The sequence below is a fragment of the Nematolebias whitei genome, chromosome 6 (assembly GCF_014905685.2).
Source record: "Nematolebias whitei isolate Nwh7 chromosome 6, NemWhi1, whole genome shotgun sequence".
In the NCBI taxonomy this organism is placed as follows: domain Eukaryota; kingdom Metazoa; phylum Chordata; class Actinopteri; order Cyprinodontiformes; family Rivulidae; genus Nematolebias; species Nematolebias whitei.
The window spans coordinates 13,095,912-13,113,842 of record NC_056503.1 but is presented as its reverse complement, the minus strand read 5'-3'; the positions used below and the strand labels follow the sequence as shown (position 1 = coordinate 13,113,842).

At 42.9% G+C, this 17,931-nt stretch overlaps 1 protein-coding gene across 1 annotated transcript in view; it reads right to left on the bottom strand.

The window, feature by feature from the left end:
- Nucleotides 1-17,931, bottom strand: part of dner (delta/notch-like EGF repeat containing) — a 111,088-nt gene that overhangs the window by 20,133 nt on the left and 73,024 nt on the right. The window contains exons 5-8 of the mRNA XM_037678493.1: nucleotides 17,772-17,920; nucleotides 14,435-14,588; nucleotides 12,622-12,735; nucleotides 1,916-2,149 (exon numbers count right to left, since the gene is read on the bottom strand). Coding sequence (XP_037534421.1) covers nucleotides 1,916-2,149; nucleotides 12,622-12,735; nucleotides 14,435-14,588; nucleotides 17,772-17,920 — 651 coding nt within the window. The remainder of the gene's footprint in view (nucleotides 1-1,915; nucleotides 2,150-12,621; nucleotides 12,736-14,434; nucleotides 14,589-17,771; nucleotides 17,921-17,931) is intronic.

The window sequence follows — 17,931 nt, the reverse complement described above, 5'->3', positions numbered from 1 at the left end:
ACAACTGGGAGAGTTAGAGAGGCCAGACTGAGATTGTTTGGACATGTCCAGAGGAGGAAGGGTATATTGTTAGAAGGATGTTAGAAATGCAGCTGGCAGGAAAAAGACAAAGATGAGATATATGGATGCCGTTAGAGAGGACATGGAGGTAGCTGGAGTGAGGACAGAGGATGCAGAGAACAGAGTGAGATGGAGGAGGATGACTCGCTGTGGAGATTCCTGAAGCGGGAAAAGCCAAAAGAAGAAGAAGTCAAGGACTGAACAAAAAAAAGTAAAGGTATCTGTGGTCAAATAAAAGTGTAAAAGACCTTCAGAAAGCCTGATGAACTCATCGACCAGGACCAAGTCAAAAAGGTGTAAATCCAATTGTATCTTACTGTGCTGCAACTGCTCACAACTAGTTGGGGCATGACATTAACCAGGAAGTCTCCAAAACATTATCATATAGTTGAAGAGATTCTTAAAACTTTCAGGTGAGTTGCAGAGGCTTGCGGTGTTGACACTTGAATTTTGAACATGCTCAAAACCTTTGTGGAAAATAAGTTAGATAAAATCCGTCATAGAATTGTTGGGGTAACTTTTCCTAATTTTGATTTTGTAAACCTAGAAGGCTAGAGGTGTAGACTGCACATGGGCTTTCCTAATGATAGAAACATCCAAGGCCACAGCATAGGCATCGCAACCATTATATGTGAAGGGGACAAGTCCCCCTACATTAAAAATATGTTCATTTGGACCCCCCACTTTTACTATGAAACATTAGTTCAGGCGGCACAGTTTCTCTTTCTTCGTGAACAAATCCATTCCACTTGATCAATAAGAGAATATTCAAGCCACTAAAACTCCACTCCAGGTTTTCCTGGTTACCTCCAACTCTACACACAGAGCAGAAACTGTGCAGGCAGCAGCTGCTGAGTCTCCTGCTTCAGCAGAAAACGCACACAAGTAGAGAAGATGGCGACACCTCTGTGTTGCTCACTCGCCAATTTAGCGAGCTTAGTGCAGGCAGTTGTTGACCAGGGGTGCATACATTGCATTCATGTTAGGAGGATGCTTGAGAGGAGCGCTACATCTGTAGCATCTTAGCTTAGCAGTAACTGTGACGCTGTAAGACGCTGCAGGTGTAAGAGACGCTGTTTGTTCAGGTGCATTAAAGTTGAAATGTCTTTAAAACCCCACACCTTATTGTCCTCAAGCTTCATGAGAAACATCATTTAGATGAGTGTTGAACACAAGTAAAAAAGTCCAGTGGTGATGTTTTTTTTATTTCTCTATAAAGACAAATGGTGCCAATCTGAGGCTCTGTATTAAAGTGTATTAAAGTTAAAATGTCTTTAAAACTCACAGCTGAATTTACACAAACTTGATGAGAAACAAGCTTTAAATGTGTGGAATTAAAGGAAATATAGGTGAAATGCTGCTTTTTTTGTACATTAGTGTACACTTCTTTGCGCACACACGTGCGCGCGCACACACCTACACACATCATTGTGTGTGTTCCCCCCCCCCCCCCATTTCAGATGCTTCTGACCCCCTTGGGCCTTGAATAACAAGATCTCAAAACCACTCAGAAGTTAAATAGATGCTGTATTTTAATTTTGAGTCAACTAGTGTACAACTGTTCAAGTGAGAAACTGGCTTGAGGAAGACTTAAAAGAGTTGAATAGTACTGAAGATAGTGTTGTTGTTTTTTTAAATTGTTTTCTGTGCCTGAAAAAAATGTTTAGGACCACCAAAGATGTTCAAAAGAATAACAAAGACACTTTCTGAAGTCCAAGAAATCTCTTATAAATGTATTTTTGTGAAGTCACCTGACTGTAATTTCTTATTGTATTATTGTATCCTACTAAATAAACAATTGTCGTCAGGAATTCAAGCTCTCACTGAAGACGTGCAATCCATCTTTGAATCTTACCTGGGACACAGAGACACCTGTAGCTGTTGCTCACGCTGCGGCAGACCCCGTGGGCGCAGGGGTTCAGGGCACAGAAGTCCACCAGCTGGGCACAAGTGGGTCCTGTGAAGCCAGAAGTGCAGCTACAGGCGAACCCTAGGGGGCCGGGGCCCTGAGCGTAACATGTGCCATTATTGTGGCATGGGCTGGAGGCGCAGGGATCCACCTTCTGTTCACATGAAGCACCCTGGTAACCTGTCAGACCACAGAGGGTGAGGAAGGATAAAGAGGAGAAAAAATTGGTAATGTGAAACGTAAAGGCTTAAAGTGGCTTTCAAACATTCCAGGTATACGGTAGCTGAAATGGGCAAATCCAAAGAATTAACACAGCAGTCACAGTTGTTGTTTTTGTTGACTTGTTCCTACACCAGCACCTGGCAGTGACAAACCAAGTGCTTTTTAAGTTGAGCTGCTTCTTTTAGATACAAAACATACTGCCTACTCCTGAAAAATAAAGAAACAACGAGGAACAACTCAAAGCATTCCCAGAGTCTGTTTCTGCCACTGTAGTTTGCTGGTGAAGATTCTCAGTCATCCAGGACATGATAAATTAAAAAAAAAACATTCAATACAAAAACAACTGGACTTTATTTGTAATTGTCAGGATTTGTGGTCAGGGACGAACCCAGTTGTGCAGACAGGACTCAACTCGGCAGATTACAAAAATAAATATTTTGATGATGAATAAAGTCACAAAATAACCAGCTGACTGGGCAGCAAAACTTACATGAAAACAGGAGGCTCAGGGGGGAAACTCAGAAATGACTCAGGAAGCTCAGGGAAGACTCAGGAGATGCAGGAGGACACAGGATACCCAACGAGTACGACGCGACAAGGAACAAGACTGAACAGACGGCTTATATACAAGGACAAGACGAGACGTGATAACAAACAGCTGTGACGAGACAAGGGTGGCACCAATTAAACTAAAGAGAAAACACTAGGGAACACAGACACAAAACCGGGCCACCAAATGGTACCATCCTTACAGTACCCCCCCTCAAGGACGCCCCCAGGCGTCCCCAAAAAAAACCCCTCCCGAAGGACTTGGGCGGGTGGAGGGCGGCACTGCAAGGGTGGAGGGCCCGAGGAAACACAAGGAAGAAACCAAAGACCTGACAAAAACTAAGGCAAAACACAAACAGGAAAACACAAAAGATCTGAACGGTCAAGAGACCGTCCCTAGAGTCATTGTTCCGGCGGGCGGCCGGGAGGCCGTCCATCAAGCCGGGCCAGGTCAGGGGGGCGGCCGGGAGGCCGTCCATCACGGGAACCACATTCAGGGGGGCGGCCGGGAGGCCGTCCATCACGGGAACCACGTTCCGGGGGGCGGCCGGGAGGCCGTCCAACACATAGGACCTTGGAAGCCGCGGCAGGCGGCGACGATGACTTGGAGGCCGCAGCAGGCGGCGACAACGACTTGGAGGCCTCGGCAGGCGGTGACGGGGAGGCCGCAGCAGGCGGCGTAGACGACGAGGAGACCGCATCAGGCGGCGTAGATGGCGAAGAGGCCGCATCAGGCAGCGTAGACGGCGAAGAGGCCGCATCAGGCGGCGTAGAGGCCGCATCAGGCGGCGTAGACAGCGAAGAGGCCGTATCAGGCGGCGTAGACGGCGAAGAGGCCGCATCAGGCGGCGTAGACGGCGAAGAGGCCGCATCAGGCGGCGTAGACGGCGAAGAGGCTGCATCAGGCGGCGTAGACGGCGAGGAGGCCGCATCAGGCGGCGAAAAGGCCTTGGGGACCGCATCCGGTGGCAAAGAGGCCTTGTGGACTGCAGCGTGCGACTTGGGGCTCTGGAGAACTGCAGCGTGCAACTTGGGGCTCTGGAGAACTGCAGCGTGCGACTTGGGGCTCTGGAGAACTGCAGCGTGCGACTTGGGGCTCTGGAGAACTGCAGCGTGCGACTTGGGGCTATGGAGAACTGCAGTGTACAACATAGAGTCCTGGGGAGCTGCAGCTTGCATCATAGAGGACCATGGAGGCGAATCCTCTGTGGTAGTGAAGAGCACCGGCCCCTCTGGAGACTTGGAGAGTGCCAGCCCCTCTGGAGACTTGGAGAGCGCCGGCCCCTCTGGAGACTTGGAGAGCGCCGGACCCTCTGGAGACTTGGAGAGCGCCGGCCCCTCTGGAGACTTGGAGAGCGCTGCTGCTGTCATGGAGGCCAGGGGAGTTGCTACTGCAGTCATGGAGGCCAGGGGAGTTGCTGCTGCAGTCATGGAGGCCTGGAGCTCTGCAGCAGACGGTGGAGAGGCCTGGAGCTCTGCAGCAGATGGCTGAGAGGCCTGTGGCTCTGCAGCGGCGGCAGGAACTGACTCTTCTACGGCGGCGGCAGGAACTGACTCTTCTGCAGCGGCGGCAGGAACTGACTCTTCTGCGGCGGCGGTGACGGCGGCGGCGGCATGAACTGATCTTCTATGGCGGCGGCGGCCCCCCACAGAGTCACTGGGAGTATGCACAGGAGGTACGGTCAGGCTGGGTTGGACAGCCGCGGCGCGGTGTGACGGTGAGAGGCCGGACTCCTCCCCCACCAGGAACCTGGAAGGTGAGGTGACAGAATCCGCCCCTGTGACGTCAAGTGGACCGTACTCGCCGAACCGAACAGGAGTGGACCGGAGCTCCCGCGGGACGTCGGATCTCGCCCCCACCGGAAACCTGAGAGGTGAGGCGGCGGACCCGGCTCCCACAGAAACACCAGAACCAACTCTAAAATTCTGCTCAGCCGACGAGACCGGCCCGGTCGCCGCGGACTGCCCCCGGGACCGCTTTCTACCTCCCCGGCGACGGCGGAAGATTCAGGGGACAGGAACAAAACAGAACTCATCCTCGATTTTTTTCGTCCTCCCCCGACGTCCACCCCGAATAACCGGGCAAGGCGGATTCAGAAACAGGGGTCTGGTGGCTTCCCCGGTGCCGAGACCTGTTTTCCTCGAGGACCAGGAGTGGTGAAGACAGGATTTCCACCTCCTGGTCATAACGTCCTTGTGTGCGGACGGGCCTGGTGCAGAACCCGCCGCACCGGAATGTGGGCTTGCTCATCTCAAGAGGCTCGGAGGAGAAAAAGAAAAAAGGTAAGTTGCCGAGAGAATCCTGCCCGCTGGGTTCTGATATGTGGTCGTGTCGAAATTACTCAGGAAGCTCAGGGAAGACTCAGGAGACCCAGGAGGACACAGGATACCCAACGAGTACGACGCGACAAGGAACAAGACTGAACAGACGGCTTATATACAAGGACAAGACGAGACGTGATTACAAACAGCTGTGACGAGACAAGGCTGGCACCAATTAAACTAAAGAGAAAACACTAGGGAACACAGACACAAAACCGGGCCACCAAATGGTACCATCCTTACAGTAATAGAAGACGTTCCGCTCCTCATCCGAGGAGCTTTCTCAATTCAATTAGCAGTGATTGAGGGGTTCAGCTTATAAGGCTGAGTGAGATAAGACACACACACATATGTGGATTTGACAATTCACACCTCAACACCTTAACAGTATGGGTTTCTTCAGGTCTTTGTTACGCTAATTCACAGATGAGGCCCCTCTGTTCCTATCAAGTGTGAAAACCGGCTGGGAATCTGTCTTAAAGTTGAATTATAGGTTTTTGAAAGTGGAAATCTAAGGCATCCTCCTCTTTTAAGAGATGTTTTTTCCACTTTTTACATAAATTGACGTCGCTCAAAATCATCTCAACAGAAGGTCTCCGACATCTGGTATCTGCGGTGGCCGTTCGGTTCAGACCTGGTAGGAACAGCTGATTTACTCTGAGGTTGACTCTGGTGTCCAAGAATTTAGATTTTAACCAAATTAGTATTAACTCAGTTCAGTAATTATTTTTCCTTAAATTTCAGACCAAATTTTAACTATTGGACGAGGCATAAAGCAAGCCTCTTTTTTTATTTAAATTTGCATAATTTGCCTGATGAAAATTCCAAAGTTCCACATTTCATCTCGTTTTGGTTTGGGTAATCACATATAATTCATTTTAGTTGTTAAGTTCTGCTAACAATCATTTTTAAAGGTCACGTTATAACGTATAATTTCCATAAATACCAGTTGTTACACGAAGCCATCGTTTAATTGTAAGCAATAATTTCCAACAGTTATTTTCTCACATATAGTCAAATGAACATCACAAAATTGTATACTAAAGCGTGTGTGTTTTATTCATGACATCTGAATCTTTCATATACAAGAACTCACGGTGTAAAAAGGGTAACTTGACGTAATTAAAATTACAACATCTGAATTGACGTTCAGACCTTCAGATTTTCTCTCAAGGCTGAGAGTGGTGCCCCTTCATAATAAAATTAAGAATGAATTTTTAATCATTATAAACCCTTCCCGGTACACCTTTTAATCACACATTGATCCAAATCAGGTGTTGGAGCACAGAAACATCTAAAGCATGCAGGATAGTGGCCCTCGGGGACTGGGATTGGACACTCCTGCTTTAAAGGAGTTTTAATTTCTCTTCTCAAGTCAAGTCACATTTATTTATATAGCACATTTAAAACAGTAACTGTTATCAAAGTGCTTACCAAAAAAGATCACAGCATCAAATACTAATAACAACATGTTACAGCAACATGAATAAAAGCATAAAAACATGAAATATAATGAGAAACAATGAAATACTAAATCAATTCTCCATCTCAGCCAGTAAAGGCAGGCTAATAGAAGCTGATGGGGTGTGTGAGTCTGTGACGGAGGCTTGTTTTACGCAGACTCAACTCCATTTTTTTCACATCCAACTGTAGTGTGTGTGTGTCTGTGTGTGTGTGATGAAACCACTCGCTTCCACCGCACCTTTTATTATCTTGTGAAGCTCTGTGCCGTCACCGACCTATCCTCTGCTTCTAAAAATAACCTGTTCTCCTTTTCTGTCTTTGCCCCTTGTATGAGCCCTGCATTGATGAGGAGAAGGACTCTCTGCCCCGAGCATGGCTGGTGCTGTGATACAGTGTGTCCTCTGATTTACAGTAGGCCAGCAGAAAATCTCTGCGTTCACCGCGTCGGACGCTCCATCGAACTAATGAAGACATCTCCATCAAGCATCTGTTGGTCTGCAACCTTTATGATTTGTGAGGAGAGCATTTATCATTTCCAAAATTCATCAAACGCTCACTCTGCATTCTCTTTCCGTCCACTGCCGCAGTCTGCTGCCCTCTTCTTCCCTCTCCATGTAAATACACAGCTTCAACACGTCCGTGAGTTTGATTTATGATTTGTTTTTCCTACTATCATGGTTCATTCCCCTGCTTTTCTTTTTAAGCTCTGAGCATGCAGCCGGAGCATTTTCTAAATGAATTGCTTTACTTTCTTTTTCAGCTCTACTATCTAACCACACGCACACACAAGTTAACAGAGAGGAGTTTATTTCTTGCTGCTGCCAGCACTCACCACAAAGTTACCATTTAAAATTCAGTCTTCTCACTTCTTTTTCTGCCTTCTGACTGTAGCACCTACATTCACACTTCACTCTCTTTTGTCAGCCTGCGCGAGATGAAAATTAACTTTCACACATCTGTGAGATTCACTTTAATTAGACTCAAAAGTTTGATTTTAGTTTCCCCTGAACGTTATATACATAATTTAGAAGGCACTTTATATAATGTATTTGTAATGTGTACAAAAGTCGCTCCAGCGTATAAGTCGCATCAGTCCAAAAATGTCTCACAAAGTGGAAAAAACATAAGTAAGTTGCTTTGCTGTATGGGTCGCATTTATTATGCGTCACCACTAACCCGTCGCGCTTATTATGCGTCATCGCTGAACCCCGGGAAACGTGGGCCGGTGTTGTGCCAAAAATCAATTGGCTGCCAAATGGCGGCCGTGGGAGTGAACATGGGAGGACTCGCGGTTGCAGTCCTTCTAAATTTAACAAGATTAACATTTAAAATCAATTAGTTGTTTGCTTGACATTATAGCAAAGGTGTGTCTCAGTTTAACTTTTCCTTAATAAATGCACTTTAATGGTCAAAACAACTTCATTTCATCTTGGCAGCGCGGCGTAATGAAGCTGCCCCGAAACTGTCCCCGCTCCACCACCGGAGCGGGGACGAAGGCTCGTGGCTCTACAGCATATGTGTCAAACTCAAGGCCCGAGGGCCAAATGTGGCCCTCGCTGACATCTTATCTGGCTCCCAAGATGTCATTTTAAATGTAAAACACTTTTATCACCTTAATTTTTTTCAGTAATCTTTGATTATGATGTCAAAAGTGCAACAGAGAACGTCGTATGAGGCCAATCAAACTCTTGTTGAGGAACCTGCAACCAAGAAAAGATGTTGGGTATCTAACTTGAGTTAATGTAGATTCTGAAACCGGCCCTTAGTTTGAAATACATTTTAATCTTGGCCTCCTTTTGTAAGTGAGTTTTACACCACTGCTCTACATCATGGGGGTGGGGGGGGAGGTTCCCTGTGAGGGGGATCCTCTGCCGCCAAAATCACCTTGTGTGTGTATGTGTATCTGGTTTGTGTAACCTTCTCTGGTATAATCACCTACCTTATCAGAGCCAATAGTTCTTATGGGAACCGGGGTCCAGTCCTGATAGAACGTCAGTATGGAGTTTGGGGTTGAGCTAGGGGCTATGGTGTGAATGAAGTTTAGTTTAGGGTTATGTGTGGGGCAATGGTTGGGTGAGGCTACAGAAACAAATGCAAGTTGATACTATGAAAAGGATAGTTATACTAATGTTTGTGTGTGTGAATTTGTCATATTAGCAAAATATCCCATGAACAACTGGATAGTTTTTAACAAAGTAATCACTGGATGGACTTCTACAGCTGATTCACTTTTGGAGTTAACCACATTCAAGATGGCTGCCACAACTAAATGATCTTAGAAAACACAAAAATGGCTGAACTCAGACAGCTTCACACATCTTTTAGTAAAATCTGGTGTAGTGGGAGACTAATTCACAACACGTAGTCTAAATGTGACACGTTGCTCAAGATCTTCACCTGAAACTTTGCCATTAACCATAGCCATCAATCCTGTTTATCTGTTAGCAAAACATCTCATAAACCACTGGTTGGATTTTAATGAAACGTTTAAGAAGTATTCATTGGGTGTACATATAGAACTGATATACAGTACTTCCTTTTCCTGCTGATTATCCATGCTGATCCATGCTGCTGATTATCCATGCTGATCCATGCTGCTGATTATCCATGCTGCTGAACTCTTGCCTCTAAACTGCTGTATTCATACCTACAGACATGTTCATGCTGCTGTTTAATATAATGTATTATTTTACATTATTAGTGTTTAGAGTATATCTTAGATCATACTGTTTCTTTTTATACTTTATATTTTTGCTATTTTGGGGTGTAACTGAGACCTTGAGTACACAGTTTTGTTCCACCTCATGTACCACATATGATGCGAACGACAATAAAGAACTTTGAACCCTTACTTATATAACAGTAGCTGAGAGTTTGCATGTAAAGTAGCATGACTTTATGGTAACTGAGTTGTCTTAATCAACAGTTTTTCAAGTTTTCTGAGTATTTCTTTTTGACTTTAGCTGCTTTTTCTCATTTTCCATTCAGTCTTTGTACCTGACGTGCATGTTGTGCAGCGTGTTAGTAGAGGGGTAAAGCAGAAGTGTTAAACCTGGATGAAAAGCTGTTACCAGGAGATGAACACGGGACCTGAGCGATGCACCGTCCTTCGGCTGATCGTAAACTGTATGCCAGGTTTTCAGCTTATAGCGCTTTATGATTCACCTTGTTAGGAACAAAAACGGTTGTATGCATCACTGTCTTCTTATATTTAGATTTTTAAAAAAGAGTGAGAGAACTCTGTTTGTGGCAGGCTGCTGGTGACAAAGTACCTGAAGATCTTGTTGAAAGTTGATTCTTTGGAGCCTGTACTTTATGTGTCGACACAAACGTTATCTCCACTTCACCTTTGGTGGAGGGTGATAACAATGATGCGAGAGCAGAGATTACTTCTAGAGGGGGGTTATCATCTCTTTGTGAATGATGGCAACAACACTTCACTCTTGTGTTTCAGTTTTTATTTTGGCTCAATTTATTTCTCACTTTTTTTTAAAGGGGTGGGGGGTGAAAGCAGCAGGAAAACAAATAGGAATGAAAACATCATGAACCCTGCAGAGAGGAGCCATTGTAGAAAATATGAAATGCAGCTCATGCTGCCACAGTCGGCGAAGTGATCACAGAGCTGATGCGTCTGTGATGACGGCGATTATAAAGCCGTCATGCCTTTTATTGCTTGTGTCTGTGCAGAAACACTGACAGATAATTTAGAGGTGATTCATGGAGACGGGAAGGGAGATCTGGGCTGAGCAGCATGAAAAACACCATTTACACATTCATTTGACTGCTTCGCTGCATTTATATTTATTTATCGTAGAGAACTCAACTATAAGGCTCTCTTGGGGGTTTGATGGTGTCTGAAGAATCATTTTTGTGTCAGTAATGTTGTTTCATGGAAATAAAGACAAATCTAGTGGATGCTTTTCAGTTGGGAGAATCTATTGTTTGAGACATTCAGTTGTGCATGGTGCCCGAGAGATTTTTTTTTTTTTTGGGGGGGGGGGGGGGGGCAGATGACTGATAACCCAGCTGGTTGTGCATTCACAGTGTTGTTCCATCCATCCATTATCTTTACCCGCTTCTTCCATTTTGGGTCACGGGGGTCGCCGGTGCTCATATCCAGCAGGCACTGTGCGAGAGGTGGGGGACATTCTGGACAGGTCTCCAGTCCATCACAGGGACACACAGAGACAAACGAGACAAACAACCATTCACTCTCTCACTCACACCTATGGACAATTTAGAGTTACCAATCAGCCTAACATGCATGTTTTTGGTCTGTGGGAGAAATCCCACACATGCACAGAGGGAACATGCAAACTCCACCCAGAAAGGCCCCGGGACAGGATTTGAACCGGCGACCTTCTCGCTGAGGGGCAACAGCTCTACTATCTGAGCCACTTCCTTTGAATTTTTCACAATCTAACAACTTTTGCTTTTGAGTCATTAGTGAATAAAAATATTCAGGAGGTGTGCAAGGACTTTTGGTTGTTGTAACTTTTATATTTTCTAAATATTTAGCTATTTATATAAAAAAAAAAATTCTGATGATAATAAAACAACAAAAAGTCTTAAACTCTTTCAAAAACGCTCATATGCATACTTGCTCTTTTGTCCTTAATTTTCTTCTACCTTTAGATAGGGGAAAATGACTTGCAGTGGTGACCCCTGAAAAAGGAACAGCTGGATCAATAAGAAATACATATAAATAAAACAGCCTGTTCACTCCAGCATGTTAGCAGCACATGTTAGTTTGCACATAACATGTTAAAATGAACTTGAATTCATTTGCAATATTTGTTATGAAAATAAAATTTCAGCCTGAGTCTTAAATATGAATAAAAATGTTGTAAACAAATAGCTGGCCACACATTGGTTTAAAATCTGTTCTGAGAGCAGGAAAACACTGATTTTATACAGTGTCAACATGTTCACGTGTTCTCTCAGTCTACTTTTAATTCATGTGCAATAAAATAAAACCTGTAGAAGAACAGTATAAGAATATGCTAACATGCCTTTAATATAATCATTATTAAGCAATATGTGATATTCATTTGGCAGCAGAAGTAATAGTAATTGAATTTTTCTTGTTTTTTCCCCTCCTGTTGTTTATTTATGTGTCAGTTTATCTGACTGTCTTTTTTGCATTTTTGATGTGCATATCTGTGCATGAGGCTGCAATTAGCTGCAAACCAGTGCACTCTTGTTGAGAAATACATCAGTGGTCAAAGATTTCCCCTGAGATGCTGGTGCAGGTCACACAGGCTGTAAAGACTAATTAAATGGAGGAGGAAGGTTTAAATTAGGCGTCAGAGTGGAATGATACAAGCAGCAGACACAGGCTGAATGCAGAAGAAAATAAAGCCTGTGTTGAAAAGAGACGGAGTTGTAGCTGTTTTCAAATCAAGAACAACATTCTTTGCCGGCCCACATGATGTCACTCTATCCATTAGCACTCAGAAAACACGTTGAGGGACTATCCTCAGCTACTACACTGAACATATTAGCTCAATAGCTTAAAATGGACAAAGTTACAGCCAATCTTTTGTTTGTTAAAGTTGAATGGGGTTAACTCAAAAGTTAATCAGCTGTAGACGTACATCAGATGATTACTTTGAGAAAGTTTCATTAAAATTCATCCAGTAGTTCATGAGATATTTTGCTAACACAGAGAAAAGGTTAATTCCAACAGCTTATGACAAATTTTAAGCAAAAATGTTACACAAAGTATATATTGGGGATGACTCTCAGCTACTTCCACACCAAGTCTGAACTTAGTATCTGACAGACTCACAGATATACCAGTAGATATTTTTGTGTTTGCTAATGTCAGTTGGCTGTAGCAGCCATCTTGAATCAAGTTATATAAGATATATGTTGTTATCAGACATACAAACCAACACATGCACACACAGACATGGGCAATTACATGATCACACTTCTGCTTTTCTATGGTGAGCAATAAATATACAGATAATGGGTGCTATTTATAAAAGTGTGTGTTTTTACCATAAAGACAATAGAAACAGGAGTTGTTGCATGTGTTGTGGGTAATTTGCAGAACAATAATTGTTTTCTGAATGACGATGCATCTTTACCTTCGGGACAGTAGCACCGGGGTCCTGCCAGGCTGCTGAAGCAGGTGGCTCCATGTCTGCAGGGCTCAGAGAGGCAGTGGTCAACCTGCAGCTGGCAGCGCTCCCCCTCATAACCTGCACACACACCAGAATATCTGAGCAAAATACCAACCAGTTTGGGTATTTTGGATGTTTGTATCAGCTATAATAAATGTCTACTCTCAAATGACCAACACTGCTGTGCAAAAGTCTTGAGTCATCCCTAGTTGTTTAATATTTCGCTTTCATTGAGCCAAACCTTTTTGTAATCAAGGTTCAAGGTTCTTTATTATCATTCGCATCACATGTGGTACATGAGGTGGAACAAAACTGTGTTTTCAAGGTCCCAGTTACATCCAAAAATAGCATAAATATAAAGTATAAAACAAGAAGCAGTATACACGGATCTAATATATATTCTTGTAGTGATATGGGGCTGGATATAAATTGTTAATTATCACTTTTTAAACAATAATAAACAGCAGCCTGAACATGAGTCTCTTATGAGCAGATGGGTATGAATATAGAAGCTTAAAATCAGTGGTCTTGGTTATGAGTTTGTTGGATTTTCTGAAGGTCTTTCAAAAGTTGAACTTAAACTTTGGCTCATTTTTGGCTCATTTTCAGTCTGGTACTAAAAAGTCACTGAAAGGCATCTTGAACCAACTTATAAGCCAAAGTGTTATCAAATATGTTGCACAATCTACGAGTGCTCAGAGTATGTGTTGGGAATATCACGCAGATACTTCCAAATCAAAGAGCAAATGCTGTATCTGCAAAATTTACTGAGTTATAAGCAATCTTGTGTGTTCGAAGAGACTGTGGGGGCCATATTAAATCAAGTTAGCCCCAAAAGATAACTATTTCCAATTAACTCTTCCTGAAAGTTTCATTAAAATTTGTCAAGGGATTCACGAGACATTTTGCTAACAAGCAGACCTGTTGACTTCTGTGGTTAATGGCAAAGTTTTAGGAACAGATCTTGTTTTTTTTCTGACTTGCTCTCGATGAAGACGGACACTTTCTTTCCCTCTTCTGTCTCCCTCCTTCTTTTGCTCTTGTCCTGTGAATCTCTCAGAGTCTCTCTTTACATATCTTCCAAATCGTAACTTATTATGGATCTGGTCAGCTGGTCTCTCAACACAATTGATACAATTTTCTCGACGAGGAGACAGGGTGAAGGAGAACCCTCATGCCCTGAAGGGACACATGCAGCTGGATATATCATAGATTCCTGGGGTGTATGGAAGATGATGTGCCTGTCTGTATTGTCCGTTGAGGACATTGAAGACACGTAGATAATTGAATTTATGATAACAGGGTTTCTGCTTTTTGGAATCGGCGAGTACCTGGGATATCAGAAAATTAGGAAGACGTCGGCAGCAGTTTTGGCGATGGTGAGGCTGCCTGCCTTATAAGAAAGATTGCACCGTGCTTCGAGTGCTCAGACTCAGATGCATTGCGAGCTAAATCGTAGGCTGGACACAATTTTTGATAATCGCAGGCCACTTGTGGCTCCTAGAACTCGCTGGCATGAAAGAATCTACCTTGGAGAAGGCTACAAGCATGAACTGGTGGAATGACCACAAATATGGCTGTTTGGATTCACCATCGAGTGTACCAGCAGAAACTATGAAGGCAGACATGAAATCAGTAGAGTCAGCCAGTCCCCAAACAATCGATGTTTATCTGAAACTGGCTCCCCCGTTTGGCCTTGATAAGGCCAACTTATCACAAATTGCTCCTGGAGGATATGTAAATCATGAAGCTCTGCTCGCCGTGAGCACAAACCCACCTGGCTGACAGGTGCACGTGAAATTGTTCCCTTCTCCTCCTTGTCTGACATCAGCACAGGTGCCGTTGTTGCGGCAGGGTCTGCGGTGGCAGGCGTCAAACTCCTCACAAAAAATCCCCGTGAAGCCGTCCTCACACTCGCAGAAGAAGGTGCTCTGCAGGTAAGAATCGCACACGGGGTTCGCAGAATTCAGTGCAACAACATCAGAAAAAAAAAAGGGCGGGGGGGTGAAACTGAAATGATGAGTTTGATGGCTGTAAAGGAATTCAGTGACAGGACACGTCGCTTACAAGAATCTGTGGCACATTCTAATTTTCTCATCTAACAGATGCGTTATCGTCAAAAACTGAAGAAGAAAAACATGTTTATTTAAATCACGACCTGCTTAAAGACACAGAACACGGTCCTCATCTGATAAAGATATTTATTAACCTTTAGGGCTTGCTCATTAGCTTTACCTTCAGGGGTATAAAACCCAAATCCTTTTATAAACATGGGCATTAAACTTTTTTTATTGTTCATTTTCTGTTAATTGGAATTTAAATAAGATTTCCCACTATATGTATGAATGTATGTATGTAAGTATGTATATATGTATGTATGTATATATATATATATATATATATATATATATATATGTGCAGAAGTGAAGTTTCAACTTGATCTGCTACATAGAATTTTTTACCAATTTACATTTTATAATAAACTTTTAAAAAAGTGCTTTGATTTGAACTTGTTACATCTTTGTATGCTGCCCTGACATGACTTTAGTCATGTATCTCATGCATCAACAATACTTAGAACTGGATTAAGCTTGTCTTTTCTGCATCTGTGTGTGTTTTTGAGGTATAAAGCCAAATAATGATAAAAGCAAAGCAAATAGAAAAGTGTAACAAACAGACACAATTTTGAAATACTGACAGTTTCCAATTACACAATTAACATTTTAGAATACTGCATTGCCAAATTTGTACTTGTAATTTACACTCTTTTTAAATGCAAAGTAAAACAGTTGTTTCAAACAGTTTATTTCGATTTCAAAGTGGTGTCCATGAAAATTACTTTTTGGACATTTTTAAATGTGCTTCATTACTTCCTTTAATACCTTTTTTATCTTTACCCTGCATAGAATAAACTTAACTTATTTAAAAAAATAAAATAAATACAGGCACTGTACTTTTTGGCAACATTAACAGTCAAAGCAGCACTCAGTTCTCATAAAATATTATTAATTACGATTCAAGTTTAAATACGTAAAAAAAATCAAGGTTGAACACCTGTCTGAATGTGAAAACTAATGTATTTCACCTTTGTGGTTTAAAATTTGCACTGTGCTGTCCTTGTATGTGTAGTCTAGAACTATACAGTCAAAAACAGTCAGTTATATATTTGATTTACTTTTGTAACAGTTTAATTGACTAGTCATAAATTTCTGTCATGGATCTGTTCAGCTGGACTTTCAATGCAATTGATAAAAAATGTTCAACCAAGCGACAAGGTCCTGGAGAACCCTCATGCCCCGCTGAGACGCAAGCGGCAGGGTATGTCATGGGTCCGTGAGGAGATTGGAAGTTGATGTGCCTTTCCGTATTGTCTCGGGAGTACACGGAAGATGTTTATATCGTTGAAATCATGACAGCTGGTTTCTGCTTTTTGGCATCGGTGGATTCCTATGTTACCGGCTATTAAAGAAGTTGGTGGCAGCAGTTTTTGCCATGGCAAAGCTGCTGAGCGTATGTGAAGGTTGGGCTTGTGCTCCGAGCACTCAAAATCAGCTGATTTACGAGCTCAACCGTAAAACGGAAGCAATTTGTGAGAATCGCAGGCCACTTGCAGCTTCTGGGACTCGCCAGCATGTTGTGGACGACCTTAGAGGGAGCTAATAAGCACGGACCAGTGGAATGCCCACAGATCTGGCCATTTTAGATCATTGAAAGTACCAGCAGAACTCAAGGCTGACAAGAAACAACAGTCGGCCTGAAAAGAAATCAACAACTGTGGCTTATCTGAATCTGACTCCCCTGTTAGTCCTTGAAGCAGGCCAACTTATCAAATTTCTCCTCTTGGGATATGTGTAAACTAAGGAAGGCTCTGCTTTATCCACTACCCCCGAGAACTTCTGTGAACGCTCATCAGAGCTGTATCGACTGACACCAACATCTTATCAGGACTATGGTCTATCTGGAAGTGCTTCATGGACAAATCTCACTGTCTTGTTGTCAAATGCATATGTAATGTGTTTATAAATGTGTTTTTTTGTAGAGTTTTTTTAAATGTCTTGAATCGTGTCCTGATAAGGACAAGGTATGAAGAGATCTTTTTTTTAAATATCTTATCCTCATGGTCTTTCCTCTTTTCTAATTAAAGAATAAGGGGCGGCACTCCGCCGATCTTTCGGACGACTGTCCCAACATAACCTCACTGTTCTGTACTATGTTGGGAATCCAATAAACTGATGATAAATGGTGGGAAATAACATAATATGGATTAGTGAATATAAGGTTTAATTATGAATTATGGAAAATATATCATATAAAGATTGCTAGAATTTCTGTTAGATGTGGCCATAAGCCAATAAATAAAATATTTTCAAGGACTGCTAACTTTAAAATCAAACCATGACACTGTCTGATGTCAGTAGGAAAATAGTGACTTATTTCTAATGAGGCCTTTAATGACAAACAAAACATCAAAAAAGTTCTTTCTCAGGTAACTGACGTTAAATTATAGTTCACATCATTTGAGTATGTGTGGGAATTATAAAATAAGTAATGATGAGTAGCTTAATAGGTCAGAATGACTTTTGTAAGACTTGATAATGTAACAAGTTGCCGAGGGGATAATCAGAGTCTCGCAGTCTTTGTAAGATTATGTGTGGCTTGGTGCTGATTATGGGTCATATACTCAGTGGAAAGAGAGGACAGCTAATGTGTGTCTGATAGATCAGACAGGGACTTCAGAGAGTCTGTAAGGTGTTTATTGGACAGGAATTGAAAACAAGAAATGTCACTGGGTGGAGAAAACAGTCTATAAATGTTGGAAGAAACTTGAGACACGTGAGAACTGTACAGAGGGTCCCTCGATGTCAGGTAATATTTATATTTATACAATTCTCTCTTGTTCACGCATTTTGAAGTCTGTAAGAATAAAGATGTTTAATTCTGACACAAACGTGTGTTCCTTCCAAGCAAACGATCCGGGCAGGGGAGAGGAGTAGAGAACTTTGTTTCCCTTTACAACTACGGTGCAGTGATAATAAAGCTTATTCTGATTCTGATTTTGTGTTGTAAGTATCGGGTCAAGTTGATAAAAAGGGTTTGAATTAGAATTCGCTCACCTCCGAGGGCTGCGTGACACATTTTCCTTTCCCAGAACACTGAGGGTCACTGAAGCTGCTGCCGGGCTCCACGCAGCTGCTGGCCTTCACCGTCAGGTTGAGACGCAGGGTGACCTCGGGGGCTGTGGGGGTGCCCACACGCATCACACCTACAACACGA